The following is a 23,617-nucleotide window of genomic DNA, read 5'->3' as shown; positions in this document are numbered from 1 at the left end:
TGTATTTTATAGCCCATAGATAATGTCTTCATAATAATAACTATATACAGGTGAAACTTGAAAAAATTGAATATCGTGCAAAAGTTCATTTATTTCAGTAATTCAACTTAAAAGGTGAAACTAATATATTATATAGACTCATTACATACTAAGTGAGATATTTCAAGCCTTTATTTGTTATAATCATCAAAATTATAACAAATAAAGGCTTGAAATATCTCACTTTGCATGTAATGAGTCTATATAATTTATTAGTTTCACCTTTTAAGTTGAATTACTGAAATATATGAACTTTTGCACGATATTCACATTTTTCGAGTTTCACCTGTACTTGCCCCTAAAATGAAAAGTTCTTACAAGCCTCAGCAGTTTGATATGCTTAGCAGTAAAATATTTGTCAAGCCACATTTCAATGTCACATTTTACAGTTTAGCTTTTGCAGTCAGTGCCAAATAGAGTTTTCTGAATAACATAAATCAATAATGTTCAACTATTGTCTAGCTTTTGAAATGTTTTGAGAGGTCTACAATAAGAAAAAAGTAAGAAAAATAGACCTCACAAAGTATCACTGATGTTTTTAAAAAAATATCTAATTTGGCTTCCAACTAACCTGCTTAATGCTGTCTCAGTCTCAGCAAAGCTATGCAGTTTCGTAAAGGCATTATTTAGGCCTATAAATTATATAAAGATTATGGATATAAATAATAATTGCTTTAGGCCTACTGTCCTTGATCTAAGCCTGTCTTCATCTGAAAACCTTTTTTAATTATGTGTGCATATATTTTAGTGTTAACACTGTCTCAAATGATGTGTGTATGCTTTGTGAACAGTACATACTGTTTGTGTGTATATCTTTGTATGGGTAAATGTGTGCTTATCCGTGTATATTTTGTACATATTGTTACAGTGATCGACTCAAAAGCTGAATACTGTGTGTTTACATTTTTGGTGACTGCAATGGATGAAGCTTTAATGTATGTACATTGCTGAAACTTTCCATTGTTCATTTGTCATTGCAACACACTGTCCCTAAGATCCAGCCGTCCTGAGACATCGCTAATCAAAACTGCATGTATTAACCTTTTTGGGTGTGTGTGCTCATCTCTCCAAGAATGTCGCACTGTTGTGTTTCATGACAGAATAATTCAAAAGAATATAGCTGTCATATTTTGTGAAGGTAATAAAGATGTGTTGAAAAGTGTCTGAGCCTGTTAATCTGAAGGAAATCCTTAGAATGTGAAAAGGGGGAATTCAGGCCATGAGAAAAGACTGGCCAGATGTGACTGTTGTAGTGTCAAAAGATTCAATATCAGAAACGTTGTAAGTATTAAAGTGTGGACACATTCTTGGCCTGGAAGTAAAGGGAAAGGCAAGAGAAAGGACATGGAGAGAAAGAAAGTCGACTTTAAAGCTGCCAGAGTGCTTGGGGTGAGTGTTTACTAAGAATTTCGTTCATCTTCGGAACACAAATCTGAGAGGTTTTCATTAAAAAACCTTCTGGAAATCAAGCTCACATATTAAAGGGATAGTAACTCAAAAAGTAATAATTTACTCACCCTCACATCATTACAGCTGATGAACACAAAAGAAGATATTTTAGATTAATGTTTCAGCTGTTTTGTTAATAAAAGTACAAAAACAAAAGAATATATATTTTTAATAATAATTCCTTTTGTCTTTTTGCATACAGATATATTAAAATACAATCAGACATTAGAAATAAAACTCAGAGAAAGTACAACTTGAATAAAATGCATTTTATTTATTTATTATTTTCTCACCTATGCAACAACATATTGAAACGACGCTCTGGTGTAGTGAAAATTGTGACAATTACCGACAACACAGTGTAATAGTTTTGAGCTTCTGATGCTGTTTTTCACGCTGTGATTGTTTTAGTCGTGTGTTTTATACGTGTGTTATAAATATATGTTTTTTTTTATGTTAGTTTTAGTAAGGCTTTGTGTAAAATGTTAATACAACATTGTTAGGCCTACATATTCTGTGATCTTTCATTAAGAAGAAACTAAATGCATTTTGACAGGAAAATAATTAAATACAAATTCAATTTCAGCATTTCAAACTGATTGTTTGTGATTAAATATTTAAGGATAAAACGTTAGTTTGTGATTAAATATATGACTGATAGCACTAGTTTTTGTGTTTAACATGCATGTTTTGATTATTCATAATAATCAGTTAATAATTATGTTACAAAGCACAGTCTGCTGTGTTAAGCTCTGGTTTAAGAATTTTAGATTACTGCTTTACCTGTTATACAGTATATAGTAATTGTTGTTTACATAATTTTCAATGCTCCAATCAATTTACGTGATCATAGCCTATATGCCTAAATTTAGAAACCATTTCAGAAGTGATTTATTTTTAATGTTTACCACACGCATAGCATTTAAGAAGCAATAAAATATAATATAATTACCGGCCCTCAAATTTGATTGGATGGACGCTGTTACAAGAGTGCTGAAGAAAGAAAGAACCTTTACCGATATGAAACCATTCTGTGTTTCCTCATTCTGAGAACAGTTGCTTTCCTCGATCCAACGATGACTTCCACATATGTAATCAGTTTAAAGTTTCTTCCATACAGGTAATTCTGGTGTTGTTGCCGTTGTCACAAGACTGTGATCTTCTGCCAAGAACATCAGGCCAATCCATCTCCTGTCCAGAAGGTGGTTTGTCTCCGTCTGGCACCTCAGCTGAGACCTGTCCACTATGGGTGACCCTACCAGTAGTTGTGAAGAACCAGCGGTGTAGCTCTCAGCATCACTGATGCACACAAGCCCTCACAGCACGTCAAGCTGCAAACCGTGTGAGGGACCCTAACCTACCCTAACCTAACAGGATAAAGGAATCCGCAAATCAACCAATCACTCAAAACATCCCATCAACCACGTATCAACCAAGTGCCAACCACTCGAAACATTCCATCAACCACGTATCAACCAAGTGCCAACCACTCGAAACATCCCATCAACAACGTATCAATGCATGAAAAACCACTCCGAAAGTTCAGCAACCGCACAGCAACAAGCTAACAACCTCTCAGAAAACCTTGGCAAACACGTCAACACCACCCCAAACACTGTGACAACCATGTAGCAATGCATTAAAAACCACTAAAAACAACTTAGGAGGAGCCAAAATCACCGAAAGCATCCAAACAATCTCATAGCAGTGTGCTAAAAACGTATTCATCAAAATAAAAACGTACTCTTCAAACTATAAAACTTACTCTATAAATTTAAACTCACTCTATAACTATATACAATATTTACATGAACACGCCCTGCTGTGTGAAACTCCAGCTTCCATGTGACACTGACCACTCAGTGTCTGGGCTTCTTTCTTCTGGGTTCCTCAGGCAGGGGCTCTTCACTGATGTCCACATCGATTCGTGGAGCGAAGCTTCTTCTGCTGGGTGTGGAGAAGCTCTCCGTGATCAGGACGCGTCCGTCAGGCTGCTCCGTCTCCTCCAGTGAAGGGCAGTTGAGGGTTTCCCACAGCCGCTGCTTGATCTTCAGTCCCAGCTCAAGGCTGTAGGGATGGTGCCGACCAGAGCGTGTCTTCCTCATGGGCTCCACCACAGAGCGGTAAATGTCCTGGTAGCCCTGCACACTGAAGCCATGGATGGAGACAGGCTCTTCCTGCTGACACACGTCCACTGAAGAGACTGAGGCTGTTGGATGGATGTCGGGAAGGACAGCAGCGTTCTGTAGGTAACGCTCTTCTAAACCGCTGGGTCTTTGAACTTCCACAGAGGTGCAGCTGTAATTGTGATCTAACTTGACTGCTGCCAGCTGTGAAAGATCTTGAATGGAAGAGACGCCCTCCTCCAAGAATCCCCTCAGGTGTGTGGAACGAGCCCTGATTCTTCTTGAGCGACGCATGCTGATGACCAAAGAACAGCTTCCCAAATTAGACAAATTGAAGAAACTTACTGAACTGAAGAGTTGTAAAGAGCGTGTAGCACGTATGATCAGACTTCAAGGCTGCAGGGACAGTTGTGTTGATTTCAAATGTCAACTTCTGTTGCTACTGACTTAGAATGTTGAGGCTCATTTAAATGTAAACAACACTTGATATCAGCAGTAAGTCAATTAGAGCAGCATAAGCTCTGTTACATGTACTATGATTCTCTATCACCATTATCATCGTCATTTACAGTTAAATAGGGTATATTCAGTGTATGTATGCAGTGGTGTCTGTCAAGGCCAGCATTATTAGGAACTTCTTGGAACTGCTCTGTGTTTGTTGGTCATATCAGGGTTCCCGCGGATCCTTAAAAAGTCTTAAAAAGTCTTAAATTAGATTTTTAAAATTTAAGGCCATAAAAAGTCTTATAAAGTCTTATTTTTACTTATGAAAGGTCTTAAATTTTAGATGACACTTTGACTTAGACATATCTAAAAGCTTTCCAAATTAAAACCATCTAATTAGCGTACGTATTTTTATTGATTTATTATTCTATCTTTGTGGATTTGCTAGTTCACGTGACATTTCGCGTCACTCGCGAGTCGCGGCAGCATAACTGTCTCCTGCACGCGAGAGGAGAGAAGGAGAAGAAAGGTCGTAAATGTCAGTTCAGTTGTAAGTTCATTCTTTATGTGCGTATGGTGTGCGATGTGTATTGTCTTTTATGATATTGCAATCATTGTTTTAACAATGTACGAGGCACTGCGAGCTGACATCGCATTTGTCTCTCGTGCTTTCACTGCGTGATGTGTGCGGTGTAACTGTTATGTCCCCAAGTTAGTTTTTGTCTTATATTTATATCATATTATGTTCTTATATTAGAATATCACATCAGAAAGAGTGCCGTTTTCCCGTGCACGATTCCAAGTGTGATATTTATGTTATACAACAGTTAAATTAACAATAAGTTAACATTGAGTTACTTTTTAGACACAATATTGTCAATATTGTTTGTTTTCCCTTTATTTCGCCGACTTTAATTTCAAAATGAAACCGTAGCAGAGTCTCAATGCAACCGACAGCGATTATTTCTTGACTGAAATCCGCGTTTTGAACGAATCACTTGCTTCTTTCCCGAATGAATCAGCCGTTTGAACGAATCGGTTGAATGAATGACTCACTTATTAAGACAGTGATTTGCCGCTGCGGTTTCATATTTAAAGTACCCTTTAAATAAAATGTTAAAATTAGAAATCATTTCATATTTAAATATTGAATATTGATTTAAAAATATATATCTCATAGCTTTATTTATGCAGTTGTAAATGGAGTGTAAATAAATTAATGCCACTTCTGATGCCGCTTCTGTCACCTCTGCACTGCAAAGATGGATTTTGATTGAATGATTTAATTTGACTGTAACAGTGGTACTGTATGATTATTATATAATTAAGTATTATTGTATAATTACTGTATAATTTAATTTGAATGATAGTATTTGACATTAAAGGTGATGCATAACTCTAAATAAGTTTAGAAAAAATGTCCATATATAGGTGAAAATGCCCCTGAAAAAATCAATTTAAGGTGGCAAATATTGCCCCTTAATTAAAATATTAATTTCTGTCACTGCTGTGAACTGACCACAGCATAGAATATGAAAAATATGAATATCTTCGTGAGTCAGCTGTCAACAATAGACCTAAACCAGCCATGGCACCAGCACAAAAACACAATCAGTAAAATATCATCTAATTATTATCAACAAAACGTTGAAAATATCAAGATATATTTTTGTCAATACTGCACAGCCCTAATGTACGGTATTAATTTTGATTTCTTCAGGTCTTAAAAAGGTCTTAAAAAGCCTTAAATTTGACTTTCAAAAGTGTGCAGGAACCCTGTCATATAGGCTATCTGTGTTTTCAATTAATCTTTTAAGTGAACGAAACCTTCTTGCACCGACTCGTATCTACCTTTGTAAACTGAATTCTCTTCTTTTTTAAGTTCATAAATGCTTTGGTGACTTTTGCTTCCAAAATAACACTCTAGTGCGGCCTGAGAAAGAGCTTTTTGTGTGTTTTGAATCTAAACAGTCAGTGTTTTGAGTCTGACAGAGACAATCTTGTATGTGAATGATTATACAAATGCACATGCTGCTGATGATTTTTTCTCCCATCATTAAAAGGAAATAATTTTTTTTAACCCTCTGGGGTCCTTCATTTCAGAGTCACACTCAGGACCTTCGGGTCCAAATGGGCCGGAAGGGTGGGATTAATATTTATAAAAAAAAAATCATCTTTTTTTTTTTTTAACTTGTTTTTTATAATATTTTTTCTTTTCTTTTTTGGTGTTTTGAGATAATTTCAAAAATAAAAATGATTTATAATTAATATTAATGCAATAATTATGACCCATTTTTTCCCCATTGAATATAATAGAAATTAAAAAAAAATATTTTAATTGTTTTAAATTTTTTTTAAAGCTGTATTTCATTTTAGAGTCAAGCCTAGGCCTCATGAAAGCAATTTTTGAAATGAGATGGATGCCATCTGGTGGACAAACTGAGCATTTTAAAAATTCAAAACCCATATGTAATCTGAATTTATTAGTGTGTATGTGTATAAAAGTGTGTTTGTGTGTGTGTGTGTGTGTGTGTGTGTGTGTGTGTGTGTGGATGTGTCTGTTTTGCACTCTTGATGTTTTATAGATTCACCCCTTCACTGTTGTGTGCTTTTTTTCTGGATCGTGGCTGATTTGTAGTTTGTACGCACAAAATAACTCTGTATTTTCACATTTTTGCCAATTTCCCATTCATTTCCTATGCGGGTCCATTTGGACCCGAAGGTCCTGAGTGTGACTATTTTTTTTACAACCACTTAGACTATTCAAATCCTGTCCCCAATTTTTTGGGGTGTTCATATGCCAAGTACCAACAAAGTCACCAAATTTCGGACCAGTCCGATAAAGCAATGATTTAAAAAAAAAAAAAATTAAATGCTTCGGGTCCATTTGGGCCGAAGGACCCCAGAGGGTTATTATTATTTACGTAAGGCATGCAATGGCAACCGCCGCACTCTTCCTGTGGGCTTATGAAGAAAGAAGAAAATAATGAGTTTGAGATCTGCCGGAGGATTTGATAGAAACTGGGGTGAGAAGGAAGAGAAAATAGTGTCACAGAACATGATTGTAAAGTAACATTTTAATTAATTTCATTGTATTGAATATTATTTTTCAAAACTGTTGTAATGGTCAGCTGTTATTTTTTGTAGCAAATGTTACTCGAATTACTTTGGAAACATTCTTGACCTGGAAGTAAAGGAAAAGGCAAGAGAAACTGGTTAAAGCAGAGCAACATGGAGAGAAAGAAAGTCGACTTTAAAGCTGCCAGAGTGCTTGGGTAAGAAAAAAAAAAAAGGGGAGCCCTTCGCCTCCCCATTTCAAGTCCTTGAATGAGCCAGGAGGTCTTTCTGTGTGGAGGTTGCATGTTTGTTAGGTATGGGTTTGTCAGGTGTTTCTTTTCCTGAAGGGATGATGTATTTTTGTAGGAAATTATTTAGCATTTTAGCACTCCATTGTGCTGAAGTCAGTGGGCTTTTTGAATGGGTTTTTGTTTTGTCGCAAACAAACCGAATTAGTACTGCAGGACTGAATGTAGGCTAATTGTTAAATAACCATTTAACAGTGATAATAATGTATCATTACTGCTTAGCTAAAAGGTGGAAAATTTAGCATTTGAAAGCATGCCATAAGGTAGGGTTGGGCAATATGGCAAAAAAAAAAAAAAAAAAAAAAAAAATATTCATATTGAAGGCTATGAAAACAAACATAGTGAATATAACCTTGAAGTCTGTCTATTATGTGCAAAAAAAGGGTCAAATCAAATCACATTACATTTTAACATCGTAAAATTCCAATCTAAAAACAAAATAATGCTTTTTAAAGAAGTAGTTAAATTCACTAAACTTAAAATGAAAATAAATAAAAACAAAACCGCTATCATAAAAATACACTTGTAGGTTTGAAATTCTACACATAGGCCTATCACATTTATATTCTTCAACAACAACAAATATTCAACAACAAATATTTTAGCAAAAGGATTTATATTTTAGTGTTGATGATTGTTAGTCGGAATTATGTTAGTCGGAATTATTGCGCTCATATTCTATGTTAGTCGGAATTATTGCGCTCATATTCTTCGTCTGTTTGGCGCGCGCGCTCGTGCAAGTTTAGCTTGCAGAAGGAATGCTTGATTTTCAAACATTTACAGATGGAGAATATGTCCGTGAAATGTAAGGTATGCACTGAGGAAATTACTGGATGTCACTTCAGCTTAAATAGTAGGCCTATTAATAGAGGTTGTTTCCACCAATCGCTGCACAAGTTAAGGTTATGATGACGAAAGGACGTTAGTTCCATAGAGTTCTAGTCCTCCCGGAACCAATAGAGAATGCTTTGCAGTGCCTGCAGTTCAAAAAAAAAAAAAAAAAAAAAAAATTCTATGGAAGTAGGCCTATATGGGAACCCTGGGCAACTCTCGGCCAGAGGGAAATCGCCCAAAAAGGGGCGGTACTCCACAGAACGCGACTTGACGCTGATTGGACTTTATCCCGAGGCAGAGCAACAGGCTTGTAACTCTGCGGTTGAATGTGAATGGGATTGAAAAAATCCGTCCTTTTTGCACTTTGGTGGTAGCCTGGGAAAACCCAGACAACTTCCGGCAAATTTAGATTTGCTCTGAAAGTTAGTCTGGCAAAGAGCTCATTCAAGCCCATTTCCAATCCGTCGAAATCGCGGCACCAATCAGAAACGTTGGGGCGGGCTTTACACGATGACGACAGCGCTGGGATTTTGAAGCAGATTTTGTAGCCTATATTACAAAGATGGATGCCGCCGTCGAATATCACTCGTTCGAATCAGCTATCGCGTCTGTTTTAAGCGATTTGAACGTTTCCTTTTTGTTAAAAACCGAGCAAAGAACAACACTCGGAGATGTTTCTGCCGCTCTGCATACGTCATCTCCTTCATCGCTCTGATTGGTTTTAGGTCTATCCGCGACGTCCGTTGGTGACGCCCCTCTGGAAATGATTTGTCTATGACGCTTTGCCAGACCTCAGTTACAACTGAGAATGGTCTGGTTTTAACCAGGCTAGCTACTTTGGTGGTTGTGCATCACCCAAATGAAGAAACCGCCCCTGGATAAGGTCTGTCTGTGGTTAACACAAGCTCAAAATATTTTACATTTTAAAACACACCATATAGCCTACCTCAGTATTTTTGTTCAAGCTTTTACATGTCTTATAAAAGGCGGTTGAAGTGGCTAAATGGGACTAAAGATTGTTGGGAAGATTAGACGTTATCACACCGAACAGGAAAACTCATCTAACGTTACACACTAGTCCGCTTTTACCGACTCATTTTGTTTATAATCACTCTCTTGCAAACTAAGGCTGTGTTCACGCCATGTTGTAATTACCGTAATTATGAGATGACTCAGAATTATGTGTTTCTATGGCAACTATCAAGACCAATATGAATCTGCAGCGGTCATGTGAGTTAGAAATCGGAGCTCTCAGAAAATTCCACGTTTACAAATTGTAGGAAGATGCTTTTTACAGGTCGGAATCTCGTAACGGTAAACAATATAGCGCGTGAACACCTAGCGTTGACTGCTAATACTGCGACTGACCATTCAGAATCAAGTATTCCAGAGAGCTGTAATAAATGTAAATATTTTCAACAAAATGGCAATAAAAATAAATTATGAACTTTGTCTAGTGAAATTATTTTTATGAATTCAAAACTAACTATTTGGTGCCTGACAACTGCATCCATGCAACAATATTATGGAAACAATGAGATAAAGACAATAAACACACATTCAACACAGCAGACACGCATTTCTTTCCACATCTCTCCCAGAATGATTTAAATATAGAACAGATGAAGGCAGTAAATAGAAGTTATACAAGAAATTTAAATTACATCAAATCGCATAGCTTGTTAATGGGTTACACCCCACCTGTGCAACTGGGATTTATACATGGCTAGCTAGTTCATTCATGTGCCCTCGTAATCTTTAATCAAAAAACTTCCCCCTCCCTCTTGCAGCAACATCTCTTCTCTGATGATGTGTTTACTGGTGTGAGTCGCTCACATGAGATCACAGCAATAGCAAACAACTATCCACTCAGATATATCACAATAGGGAAGACAATACTATCACAACTTCCATTTCATGCTTAAAAAAATGATGTTTTCTAAAAGTGTAATATAACAGACTTTATAGGGAAAAATGTTCAGTACCAATCCTAAAAACGAGAAAACAAATGTATCTTTTGGCCCCCTCTCCTCTGGACACTTAGTGAAGGACCCTAGTGGGCTCTACTCATCACATACTGTAGCAGGACAACATTTCTGATTTTAACACACAAAGATCACTGATAAACTGAGCCTTACTTATAGATAAATTGTCAAAATATGCCAAATTTCCCATACTTTCACCCTATTTTATGTTGTGTTCTGGATTGGATCTTCAAATGTAGTACAACACTGACATCTGCTGGAAGTGTGGTTTCGGCATACCTTGCTAGTTCATGAAAATATTATAGAATTTTTACTCTAAAAGGAGAAGCGGAGCCCATCTGTCACATTTACCCCCAGTTTCACAGACAAGACTTAAACTTAGTCCCCGACTAAAATGCACGTTTGAGCAGTCTTAACCGAAAGCAACTTGCACTGACATATCTTAAAATATACCTATCTGTGCCATTGTTTTGTCTCAAGATGCACACAGAAATGTTTTTTTTTTCTAAGGCATGTTTATAAAACCTACTTAAATGTCTTAATTGAAGTAAGGCCGAATCCTGGTTTAATCTAAGCCATGTCTGTGAAACCAGGCCTTGATCTCTGTTTAGAAACATATCTTTGAGTGTGAAGTATTAAAATAAAGCGTCTATGAAATTATACCATTCAAATACATTGTATTAGGCCAAAAGGGATATGAACCGTAATTGGAAGTATTTGTGTACTTTTGAACACTTAAGTCACACTTAGATATGTCTCTATATCATTGAATTATACATAATATAAAACCAGGAGGCATCTGCACAAATAATGCTTGAGATTTTCCTCAGAACTAGCATTTTTGCAATGACTTTTAATCATGTCCCATGTTTTTTTGGGGTTTTTTTCATATTAAGTCAGTCCCCTAGTAAGTTTACTTCACACAGAGTAACAGCAGGCGTTGCTATGTATCATTTTATCATTCAAAACCTTGAAATTATTTGTTTGTTTGTTTATGTACAGAGAACTGTTTTGTTTTTGCTTTTGTTTGTATGCTCTATCTTTATTTATTTAAGCTGATCACGTTTTGTTTTATAATCCAATTTCATTCATACTTTTAAGTATAGCGTAAGTGTCCAAACACTTGTTGGGGCCAATATTCCCCAAATAAGTGCAAATAAGTGTTGAGTCCAGAAGCGTCACGCGCCAGCAGGTGGAGCCGCGTCATTCAGTGTCAGTTTCAGAGCTTCAGCGCCAGCTCACAGGGGGTTTCATCAGGTTGACAGGCAAAGGAAGAGACGCAGTAAGCGAAAGCTTCTCAATACTAATGGGTACGGCGCTTTTCTCGGCACCAATGCAAAAGGAGTAGATTTTGTTTTGCTCTTTTGAGAAAGAAGTCTGAAGTAAGTGTGAGAAAGTCCTCGCGCAGTTTATGGTAGAGGCTCAGTAGAGTTTCAGAAGAAGCAGGATGTACCATGAAGACGGTGTAAGCTCTATCAGACCTCGATATGGATGTAAGTAAGAGCCACTTCACTTCATGTCAGTTATATGTAACTATTCTATTAATTTTATGAAACGAAATGAGTATAAATTGAATGTGAATTTACTGTAGTGCCCAATGTCCATGACAGTTGGCCTGCAACAGTAATCTGACATCCATGATCAGTCATGTTTTTTTGGGTGATTCCCCCTGAAAAAAAAAAAAAATTACAATTTTTAAAAAATAAAATATGTATGTTTTAAAAAAAAATGTATTTTTTTACAAAATATTTTCTCAATGATTATTCAGAATTATTTCGAAGCACATTGTAAAATGTGGTAGCATGTAGTTTTTGCCTTATGATCTATTTCTACCTGACCTGATGTGATTGATTTTCAATAGTGTAACCTAATGCATTGCTGATTTTAAATCATATTTTGGACTCGAATAAAGTCAGTTAACTTTTATTAGGTTACATGAACATGCTTTTTTTTAGAGTGCTGGAAATGTGTATTTTAAGTTACCCCTATGCCTCTCACTAGTTGTATTTAACACAAAGGCAAGTTTTATCTAGAGATGAAAGATTGATATACAGACAGTACTGATTATTTCTGTGTTCGATTACTGATATGCAGATCTGGCGGTTGGTAAAGAGTTGAGTCATTTTTTTGAAACAATACATTAAATAAGTGTTACTTATTCCTTCAAAGTTTTAAGGGATAGTTTGCCCAAAAATGAAAATTCTGTCATAATTTACTCGCCCTCAACATGTTTCAGACCTGTATGAGTTTCTTTGTTCTATTGAACACAAAACAAAAACGTTTTTAAGAATGTTGGTAATCAAACAGTTGATGGATCCCATTGACTTCCATGGTACGAAAAAAAAAAAAAATACTATGGAAGTCAATGGGGTCCATCAACATTCTTCAAAATATCTTATTTTGTGTTCAACAGAAAAAGAAACTCATAGAGGTTTGGAACAAATTGAGCGCGAGTAAATGAAGACAAAATGTTCATTTTTGGGCGAACTATCCCTTAACGTTCAGAGGTAGACTGAACTGATAAAGTAGAAAAGTGTGAAAACTGTTTAAAATTATATGATTATCAGTCGATATCCATAGAAGAAAAAAAAAGAAACACATAGAGGTTTGGAACAAATTAGGGCGAGTAATTGATAACAGAACTTTTCTGAAACATTAAAAATGTCTTTTGAACCCTACAAATATGCAACTATTTTGTCCTCTGTCCTGAGCTAGATCCCAGAACTTTTCCTGACATATCCTGATGGTATGTTGCCTCAGAAAGGTGCTTGTGTATTTTTGGCATTAGATCTCATGCTGTGGCCTGAGCAAAGAGAAGCTCCATGATAGTTTTCTCCAGTTAAACATTACCTCTGCCCTTTGTAAAATCACCTGACAGTCTGTACAGTTCAGATATTTGAGGAATTCTGTTTGAGGAGTTTATCTGTGCAGGTTTTATTAAACACACATTGCGCCATGCTGACAATACGTCTATACGGTGTATATCTAGAATGATTAAGAATGTTCAAGATGCTGTTTGCGTAGCGCACATTTGATTCTGGTGTGAACTACTAGTGGTTGTGCATCAGAACCTGCTAGTTTGAGATTAACTCCACCATATCAAATCAAGGTTGAAAGATCTACTTGAGCACTTTTTGTCAGCTCTTTAAATGAAGTTTACTTAACTCGTGTCAACACTGGCACCGAGATCACATTCCAGCTAAACTGCTGACAAGGCTGCTGGTTTCATTCTGCTGATTTATCTAGGGTATTAGCATTTTTGTTATTAATTGCTTTTTTTATTCATAAAAAGCTGATTTTTAGATATGACAACACATTCTCATATTGGATTTAACTCAAAAAGCTGTTCACAACTATTCCCTGTGTCTTATGCTGTTTGTTTGAAGATAAATGGTTGGGTCAAAGTGTGCATCACAAGGGATGGCATCCTTTGGTTGAGGACCGACTGTGCAGGATACAGGAAATGACATCATATTGAGCAATGAAAACTGAAATGCCATACAGTGCATCTCATTATCATGTGAGGGAGCTGTGACACATATTGATATGAGAGATTGGATGGCCACAGTTTACTAACAGATGTTCCCCTCACAACCACTATAAGTGTGGTGCGGTTGCTGGCACAATGTACATTACTGTTCAAAAGTGTTAAGATGTTTGAACGATTTTGAGATAAGCCTTCAGAAGTTATTCTAATATGCTGATTCGCTGCTCAAGAAATATTTCTTATTATTATTACCAGTGCTGAAAAGAGTTTAAAATTATTTGACGAATTCATAAAGGACATAATTTATAAATATCTTCTAAAATTATAATTGTCTTATCTGTCACTTTTGATCAATTTAAAGCATCCTTGCTGAATACAAGTTTTAATTTCTAAATCTTATTGACACCACAACTTTAGAATAGTAGCATCTATTACTATAATGTTGCAAGTGCAACATCAGATCTTAGTCAACCGGCTCCTGAATCTCTGATGTTTCCTCAAGTGGCCGTTGGATTGTTCTTTCTTTGATTATAATATTTGAAATGCACCGATGCTTTATGAGAACCCACTTTTGTTGCCATGTTTTCAAAATATTGAGTTATTGTCTGTGGGACAGATTTAAGGTAATAAAGCTGACCTACGTAATGAATCCCCACGGAGGTTAACTGGCAAGCCTGAGCCTGTGTGACAGGGTTGTTTGCTATAACAGGACTGAATCTCATTTACTCGAACAAAGGCCAGCATGTGACCGTGTGTCAGCAAGCTTAATTATTACTAGTTGAGTGAGGATTGTGAAAACACTTAGTAGTTGGACAGTCTTGTGCTCGGTCTGATCTTATCAGAGGTAAAAATGAGCTTCTCGTTGTGTGTCAGAGCATCACAAGTTCTCTTTAGGTGCGTTTAGGTTTCTTTTTGAATGAACTTGTCTTTTGCTTTTGAGAATGGATGTGTCCTACTTCACTAAGAGTCATAATAAGTGTCATATTTTACTATTTTATTGATGTTTCACCTGGGCTCCACCAGGCTGTGGTGATACACCATATATTTCAGTCACGGGATGGGCGATTGTATAATCAAATAACTTATTAAACCAATTGACGTGAGTGCCACTACATCTGCTAGGGTTCTCAGAATCAATCATGAACTCTGTGGTAAATGCAACAGATTGTGAAATTCTGCATGCTCTTATAGATGGTCTTGTAATGGTGAGATGTGGTTGACAGTTGATCTGTAAGTGTGTCATGTTAATGTGTTGGGTCACAGCATGTTAAACAAGGGCTTCACAAACTTTTTTTAGCAGTTTAAATTCAAAATAGAATCCAAATTTGAAATCCAGTCTTGATTTTAACATGATTTTTGACATGATTGTGGTTGGTGAGTGTTTGTACAGTAAGTGTCAGCTCCATGCCATTAAAATAAATGATTAAATAACAAGTAAATGTTCTAGTATAGGGAAACAATATATATTTCACTTTTTAATATTATTTGTTTTTCAGAGATTATTCTTTAAATACAATAAGTATTAGCTGTATGCATGCATAGTGACCCACATTTGGTTTTCAACCAGTGAAAATAGGTAACATTCAACATTGAACATAGTCACATTTGGATCTCCATATCTCTGGGATTTAACCATATAGGGCCTTAAAATGAAGATTTCAAAAGAGAAGTTTTTGAAGAACCACACTGTAAAAAGTAATACCTAGATCTAACTTATAAAAAGTGAGGCAAGTGGCTGCATTGGATGTTTTATGTTGATTCAACTTGCAGCCTTTTTTAAGTATATTGAACACTTTAACATTACTTTATAGAAACGCAACAAAATCAAGTTGAGTTAACTAATAGTACTAGTATTACTCAGTTGGATAAACCTACTTTTCTTGGTACAGGTAACTTATTTATGGGTTGCTACAAGTAACCTGTACTCATTTTAATTAGGTTTTATGAACTTTATTTTCTTAGTAAAATTAACTTAATCATATGTGAATAAACATTTTAATATTTTTTTTTTAATTGTCAATAACAATTACAAATTCAATTGAAGAAGAAAAAGATGAGAAGATAGATTGAAGACAATATATAATTTATTCAATGTCAACCAGTGTCACTTTTAACAGTGACTACAAAACAGCAAATAAATGTGGCCGCACATGTACACTCTAATATAAAACAAACACTGTAGAAGTGTATTTTCAACCTGTTCTGAACGGTACAGTGAAATATCCAAACTGCCCAATCTGAAATGTTTGGATCAAGGTAAATGTGAGCCATAACATCACATTGTATCACTCTGGAACTGCAATGTCAAAAATTACATGATGATGGTTTAGGACGCACAGGGTCCAATCCTACAAAAAGCCTCTGATATATATCAAGTATACACCAGTTTTGAGGGATACATGAGGTCGAGAGCATAGGTAAGTTCAAACAGGAGGCAGCATGCTTTCAACAGGTTTGGCACACCTCTGACCACGGGCTGTCCTTATATGATAATCCCAATCGTTTCGGGGTGATGAAACATGTCAATTTTCAGTGGGCAACTGCCAAGCTCAGCGTGCACCTCTTTTTCAGCCCGACTCTTTTGCTGGAGACAAAAAAGAAACAAGAGTTTGGTCAGACAAATAGGAAATGAGATGAATATTAGCAGACAGGTAGAAGAGATAAGACACAAAGTCCAAATTGTACTTTTGTTGCTAAAGGTGGTGGATACAAGATGGATACTGTGACTAGAACATGTGACCAGAGTGAAGTCTACCATGACAATGCCATAGAGCAGGGGTCTCAAACTCGCGGCCCGCGGGCCATTTGCGGCCCGCGGGGTGATATTTTGTGGCCCCCTACTTGACATTAAAGTTTAATGTTAGTGCGGCCCGTCGTTGCGTGTGCCGCGAAAAAAAAAAAAAAAAAAAAAAATGTATCCCTTATGAGCTACCATAGATAGTCTCGTGACAGCTTACGGAGGGTTTGTTGTCAATAGTTGTCATAGACAACCGCGAAGTACAAACATACTGGGCCTGGAAAAAATGAGCGCGTCGCTTCAATTATGAGCGCGCTTGCCGCGCGCCTACATTTGAAATTACGAACTTGAGCGCGCAAAATATGTGAGCGCGATATGTGAACGGCCCCTTGGCGAGCTGCCACCAATCAGGCCACGAGCTACTGGTAGCTCGCGAGCGACGTGTTGGAGAGAGACACTGCTCTAAAACAATGTGAGAATAATCACTTTGAGCTTGTAATATGTGTCCAACAGGTTGATAAGAAGGTTTGCTTTGTAGTATAGTATAGTAATTTGAGACACTATACAAAGAATTCAATAAGACGGGCAGACATGACTGCAAATATTTGTATTTCAAAAGCAATAATTGTTTTTCTAAGTATAATAAAAGGAAATGTGCCTTCCAAAAAAAACATTCAATATCATTAATGTGTTGTATAAAGAAAATAAAAAGGACATAAGCAAATATAAATATCACAAATATGTGTTAAAGACAAAGAACGTTTGTAAAATGAACTTCCACTGTCAGAAGGACAGCTCATGAAGAACCAATCATGTACAGAAAGGAATGTTCAAATTCAGAGGAACAGTTCAGAAGAAACGTTAATAAATATTGAGAAGATTGGATCAGTTGTGCTCCTTTTTTGGAATACTTGAATACTATTTTTTTGTGGAATACTTGATGCGGCCCAGCCTGACCCAGACTCTACCTCCAGCGGCCCCCAGTTAATTTGAGTTTGAGACCCCTGCCATAGAGTGTGGGTACTAAAATATCATGATCTACTCTAGCATGAGTGTTGTATTTTTCTGGTTCAAAGGATGCATTACAATAAAACAAATGCAATTGTCCTTGCCTGTACCTGATTGGTCATCACATTACTGTTAATTAAGCTACAGAGTTTAAATATCTTTCCAGAGCAAATGTAATCACCCCATATCATCACAATATTAATAAACCCACTAAGCAAAATTATGTCCAAAAGACATCTTTTCAACGTCTTTGTCACAAAGACGTACATTGAAAAGACGTCCACTGAGGAGCCAGAATGAACGTTTTTACGACTTTTTTTAGGTGTTCTGTAATGAACGTTCACGGAAGCTCCATTCAAGGTTGAAAACTAGTTCAGATGTGGACAATGTGGACAATTTTCAACATCATTTAAGGTCTCATTTGGACAATTTATACTTATTCTAGACCAAATAAACACTCTCAGGATATATTAAATTAAAACTCACATTTATTTCAATGTAATTTTCATGTGTAATTGCAAAGCAATTCACAGACAGTGAAGTTTCTTTTCATGATTTTTGGACAAACACGCACTGACACCTTTAGACAGTTTAGCATCTGTCATTTATACATATTTGGATCATGAGAGAAATCAGATTCGAACCAGGGACCTTAAGCTGCCTGCCCTAAGTAGACAGTAATGATTTCATGATTTTTGGACAAACACACACTGTCTGAGAGTTGCTTTGCAATTAGAAATTACGTTGAAATAAACATGAGTTTTAATTTAATGCATCCTGAAAGTGTTTGGTCCAGAAAAAGTTTAAATTGTCTAAATTAGACATTAAATTACATAAAATATGTCCACATCTGAACTAGTTTTTAACCTTGTATGGAGATTCCCTGAACGTCTATTGGACTTACAGAACACGTATAATCTGATCTAATTGTAATTGAATCTATTCTGAAGTTTGTCTTACCTGGATGTGAAGCTCGAAGACCCCAGGTAACAAAAGTGCTTGGGTATCTAAAGACCGGGAAAATGTTAGATGTTAGAAATAAGGTTAAAAAAAATCAGTTGTAAATGTAACTTCTTTAAGTAATAGGTTAGAAATAGTATAAAAATCTAGACCAAAAATCTGTCATTAATTGACAATGCAGCATTAAAATATCGTGGATCAAATCTCTAAAATCAGACAGACTACTAAACATACATACAGTCTAATCTGTGCATCTGCTTTAGTAATGCAAAAGTATAATAACATAATCTCTGAGTTCTGTCAAAGACACAGAACACACAAAACAAAGTGTTGTCCATAAAACACCACATCTTACTTTCCCTTATTTGCCCGCACAACTATTGCCTGAAGGCTCGAAATTGCGACCGTTTCGATCGCATATGATCCCGAAATTTAATCTGTGCAATCTAAAAATATAACTGAGGGCATTTGTGCAACTAATTATTACATACGTAACTTGTATGTGTTTTTAAACACTGCTGCTGTTGTCTGCCGATCGACCACACTGTGCAGCCATCTTAGCTTACCATGTGTGCAGGATAGCTAGCTATACAATTTGCAAACCTAACCTCAGCTCCCTAGTGGAGTAAGCGATTTTGTGACTTTAGTTTACATCACCAGTCATTCGGCTAAATTTGCTCAACTTACCGTGTTAATCAGACCCTGAAATTCAGATCCGCTGCAGCGACCAAACAGTTAAAGTGCCGAGGAAGATATTGCATCTGTCTGGAGTCCCCGCCAGTGAAAAAGGGATAATGCCAACTTATAAAATTTAAAATATTTACGTTTGATGAACACACCTGTCACATCGACAGCTGCTCAAATAAATTGTGCATTGTCAACTCACTTTTATAACATTTATTGTACACAACAACCACATACAAATAACTACCCAAATAAATTGCATGGGTTTTATTTAAAATATATTGTTATATAAAAACTGATATATTTTAAGTAAAGAGGAAGTATTTTGATACTCTTTTTGTATAAAACCAATAAAATAAACTAGATTACAAATATTTAAAATATATAAAACCTACTTTGTGGGTGTAGCACTTTTTACAGTGCATATTTAAAAAAAATGATTTGTTTAGTACAGGCATGCAAACTATGGAAAAATAATATTTATGGTACTCGGACAGGAATGTTCTATGCAATTGTTTTGATAAAGGGAAACAAGAAACATTTCTAGTTTTAACATAATTTGTTATTCAGGCATTCCTCTTTAAAATAAAAAAGTATCGGTTGTACAAATGTGGCCAAGATTTGTTGAAAATGTGTATAATATCAATTTACTCACAGAGCCACATTGAAATCCCTATATATCTGGAAATTAACCATGTTGGGCCTTAAAAATGGACATATCAAGAGGAAAGTTTGTTAAGAACCAAAAATCTAAAAGGATATTGAAATATCTGTAATACTTCTTGAGTTACATGCATGCACACTTTGGGGAAAACACATAAGAAGTGCTTTTTCTCAGGGTCCTTCCCAGCGTTCATTGTTGGCATATAATGCAACAAAGATTCCTCAATTAAGAAATAGACCTACCTAAAAATAATACCCAATTTTCAGTCCCCTCTTCAAAATAGTGAATTACTCAGTAAATATTCATTCATGACATATTCTTCTTCATTTATGTATGTCTTTCACCAGAAAATAAATGATAAAAATCAAACATTTTAGCCGGGGACCTCTGGTTGAGTTGACACGGTATGACCTAGTATCATTTGTTTTCAGATGCCACTTGATTTTTATTTTTTTATTTTTTTATCTAATGCAATGATGTTCACCATGTGACTTAAGTGTCTTGAATTACTTTTTGACATCACTACAAGTTGAGAGCAAGGACAGTGAGGATTGATCAACCTCTTCATGTGACCAGCTTAAGTCATGTGTAAAATGATGTCAGCTCTGCTTTAGCAGAAATAAAGCGATTGCATTGAACTCGGCAGTGTTGTGAGCTGAAGATGAACGTGGCGGAGAGGAAACGTAGTAGCAATCACGTAAAAGTCAGCCACAAATGGTTTCGTAATGCAACAGTACTGACAGCTGACAGCCGCTTGTCGTAAGGGTGTCACTTCCTGATGTTTTCATGTACCGCTGACAGTGATGAAAGAGATGCTGATTATTTCTGCATGTGTATATTGTATAAAATTACTCAAGCTAGCACACACATTCAGTGTTTTGTCTAGTTGATCTTATAGGGGTTTAAGTGTGGTGTGTTTCTGATTCACTTCTCTCCTTCATAAAAAAAATAGCTTGAGCACTTTTTCCATTTCACGCTGCTAAAATCCAATTCCAGTGTGACTTAAATCAACAGCTGTCTGAAACACACAAAGTCTGAATAAAATATAATCAGCAGAATGGAACTTGGCTACACACCATCAGATTAATTCAATACCTTTTGTCATAGTGTGTCTAGTGGCTGTTGTGTTGGCTGTGCTAAAGTTGGCTGATTAAACTGGAGAGGAAAATGTCACTCTCAGCGTTCTGATGTGTTATTCCACCAGTATGGAAAAAGCTATTCTTGCATTCTCCAACTGTTATTTTCCTTTGTTTATCCTACAGCCATTGTGGACGATGAGAGGCTGTCGGCGGAAGAAATGGACGAGAGGAGGAGGCAGAATATTGCATATGAATACCTTTGTCACTTAGAGGAAGCCAAACAGTGAGTAGAAGTTTGTCACGCCACAGATACATATTGAGCCATTGTCATGGGACCAGATAAAAATACAATATTGGGTAAACCAAAGACTTTATGGCAGAATAAGTCCCGCCTTCTAAATAAAAGAGCCAATCGCCTATGGTACAGTTATTGCATCACTGCAGCTGCCTTTAGAAGCTCGGTATAGGTCGGTATAGAATCAGTCAGTGCTCTGAGATGTGCGCTTCGGACTGCACACGTGCATTGGCTGGTCCAGCTTGAAAAAATGCAGGGTTTTTTTGGTCATGATTTGAGTTTTTAGAAACAAAATTTATGAGACAGTTGTTAGATTTCATTGGTGATTTCAAATATAAAATTTAATTGTAAGCTTAGTGAACCGCTTTGGAGAATGTGATGTTCCCTCATTCACAGAGATGGGAGCTGTAGTTTGATTAGTCGAGACTGTTTTCCAAAGATGGCTCCTGTCTATACACGAAGTGGACTGTCTTTATCTTTATCTTCTTATTAAACGGTCTGTACACTTACAAAGTTCTCAATGCTTCGTTTTGCATGTAGGGACCCTCATTATGTTACTGTGTTAGTGTGGGGCTATTTTGAGTCTTGTTAGTGGTATAAACTAGCGATTTCTTTTTACTTAATAGATGCCCCCATTACTAGCGTTATACGCGAAACAGTTTTTAGAGATAAAACTCTTTACATTCGATTATCATGAAAACTAATTTTAGAGAACGGTTGACTAGGTACCAATGTTTTATTAGACCAAAGGTTCATTTTGCGCCGGAGTTCTCCTTTAAGTGTATTTTATGACCATTATGTGTCAGCATGCGTCACAGCCCTTTATGGGTCAAAACATCACTAGCAATCACTAAACTGGAACCATGACTTTGAATGTTAATTTTCCCAATTTTGAGAAATTAAACCTATGATTTACTTCAATGTGTCCACTACCATTCAATAGTTTGGAGTCAGTACGATTTTTATTTCGATTTCTTATTCTCACTAAGGCTACATTTATATGATCAAAAATACAGTAATAACATTAATATTGTAAAATATTATTACAGTTTAAAATAAGTATTTTCTATTTGAATATACTTTTCAAATTTAATTTATTCCTGTGATGTCAAAGTTGAATTTTCTGCATCATTACTCGATTTTTAAGTGTCACATGATCCTTCTGAAATCATTCTAATATGCTGTTCAAGAAACAGTTATTATTATCAATGCTGAAAACAGTTGTGCTGCCTAATATGTTTGTGGAAACTGATATTTTTTCTGGATTTTTTGATGAATAGAAAGTTTTTCTTTTCTTTTTTTAAACGGCCTTTATTTGAAATAGAAATCTTTTGCGACATTTAAGTAACGTCTGTACTGTTACTTTGATCTATGTAACGTATCATTGTTGAATAAAAGTATTCATTTCTTAAAAATTAAAAAAAAGATAGAGAATCTTATTGATCCCAGACGCTTTAATAGTGGTGTATGTTCAGGTTATGAACCAGGCATATTGTGTGCATGGCTAGCACATTTCCAGTTGTGAGGATTGAGACTTGTTTTACTGTTAAGACACAGAGAGCAGTTAAATGCATCAGCGGCCATTTGTATCACTGAGAACTTGACCCAAATCTGATGAAAGCATGAAAGAATGTGAGGGAGTATTGCAATGTGCATTGTTCTGAGATGAGGACATTTTTTTTCACTTCTCAATATAATAGTTCAAAATTCTGCTCAATTTGTCTGATGACAGGATGATAAAATTGTACAATCAGAGGAAAGTGTGCAAGTTAATGAATTAATGAATCAGTAGTTACACATCCTGACTTTCTTGGCAGCGCTGTTTTGGCCATGACTTTAATGCAAAGCCTCTGTTCTGGGAATCCTGTCGTGTTGGATCAGGATTATAAGGCTGGTCACTAATCTGCTTGTTAGTAATGGAGTAACATGTCATCCCTGTGTTCCACTGAGACGTCAGGAGTCACCGTTAGAGGCCCACAGGTTTCACTAAATATCTGATGCCTGCTGTGCAGATTTTTAACAATCAAAACAGCCAATTCGTGTGGTGGTTTTTGGTAAAAGCAATTTTTTTTGAAGTTCAGTAAAGAGCTGTAAAGAGATGTGACTAGCCTTAATATTCTCAGACTTCATTACACCTGGCAAGTTATATCTTTTCAAACACAGTAAAATGTTTTCATAATTTTTTATAACCACATGTTTGCTTTTGTCTATTTCATTTGAATTAAATATAATAATCACAATAATTTCTAATTAATTTCTACTAAAGATTTATCTTATTTTTTTAATGAATTGTTAATTTTATAAACTACCATTCAATTTTTGTATTTTTATAAAATTATTTATTTAAATAATTTAATGTAATAATATTTCATGATATTACTATTTTGACTGTATTTTTGACTTATTAAAAACATGAACAATCTTACTAACCCCAAACATTTTTAAACAGTAGTCTGTCTAC

At 35.9% G+C, this 23,617-nt stretch overlaps 3 protein-coding genes across 3 annotated transcripts in view; 2 read left to right on the top strand and 1 right to left on the bottom strand.

Moving 5' to 3' along the window:
* sv2ca (synaptic vesicle glycoprotein 2Ca) overlaps positions 1-8,942 on the top strand; it is a 60,171-nt gene extending 51,229 nt beyond the window's left edge. The window contains exon 14 of the mRNA XM_056233362.1: positions 8,929-8,942. The gene's annotated coding sequence lies outside the window, so the exon portion shown is untranslated. The remainder of the gene's footprint in view (positions 1-8,928) is intronic.
* Positions 1-23,617, bottom strand: part of ifngr2 (interferon gamma receptor 2) — a 187,631-nt gene that overhangs the window by 89,544 nt on the left and 74,470 nt on the right. The gene's annotated exons all lie outside the window — the stretch shown is intronic.
* Positions 11,503-23,617, top strand: part of iqgap2 (IQ motif containing GTPase activating protein 2) — a 68,459-nt gene continuing 56,344 nt past the window's right edge. Inside the window, exons 1-2 of the mRNA XM_056233353.1 lie at positions 11,503-11,735; positions 21,045-21,144. Coding sequence (XP_056089328.1) covers positions 11,690-11,735; positions 21,045-21,144 — 146 coding nt within the window. The 5' untranslated portion in view covers positions 11,503-11,689. The remainder of the gene's footprint in view (positions 11,736-21,044; positions 21,145-23,617) is intronic.

The sequence above is a fragment of the Rhinichthys klamathensis genome, unplaced genomic scaffold, assembly GCF_029890125.1.
Source record: "Rhinichthys klamathensis goyatoka isolate OS25496 unplaced genomic scaffold, OSU_Roscu_1.1 h1tg000369l_1, whole genome shotgun sequence".
Lineage (NCBI taxonomy): Eukaryota > Metazoa > Chordata > Actinopteri > Cypriniformes > Leuciscidae > Rhinichthys > Rhinichthys klamathensis.
The sequence above is the reverse complement of the archived record's forward strand: the minus strand, read 5'-3'. Positions and strand labels throughout refer to the sequence as shown.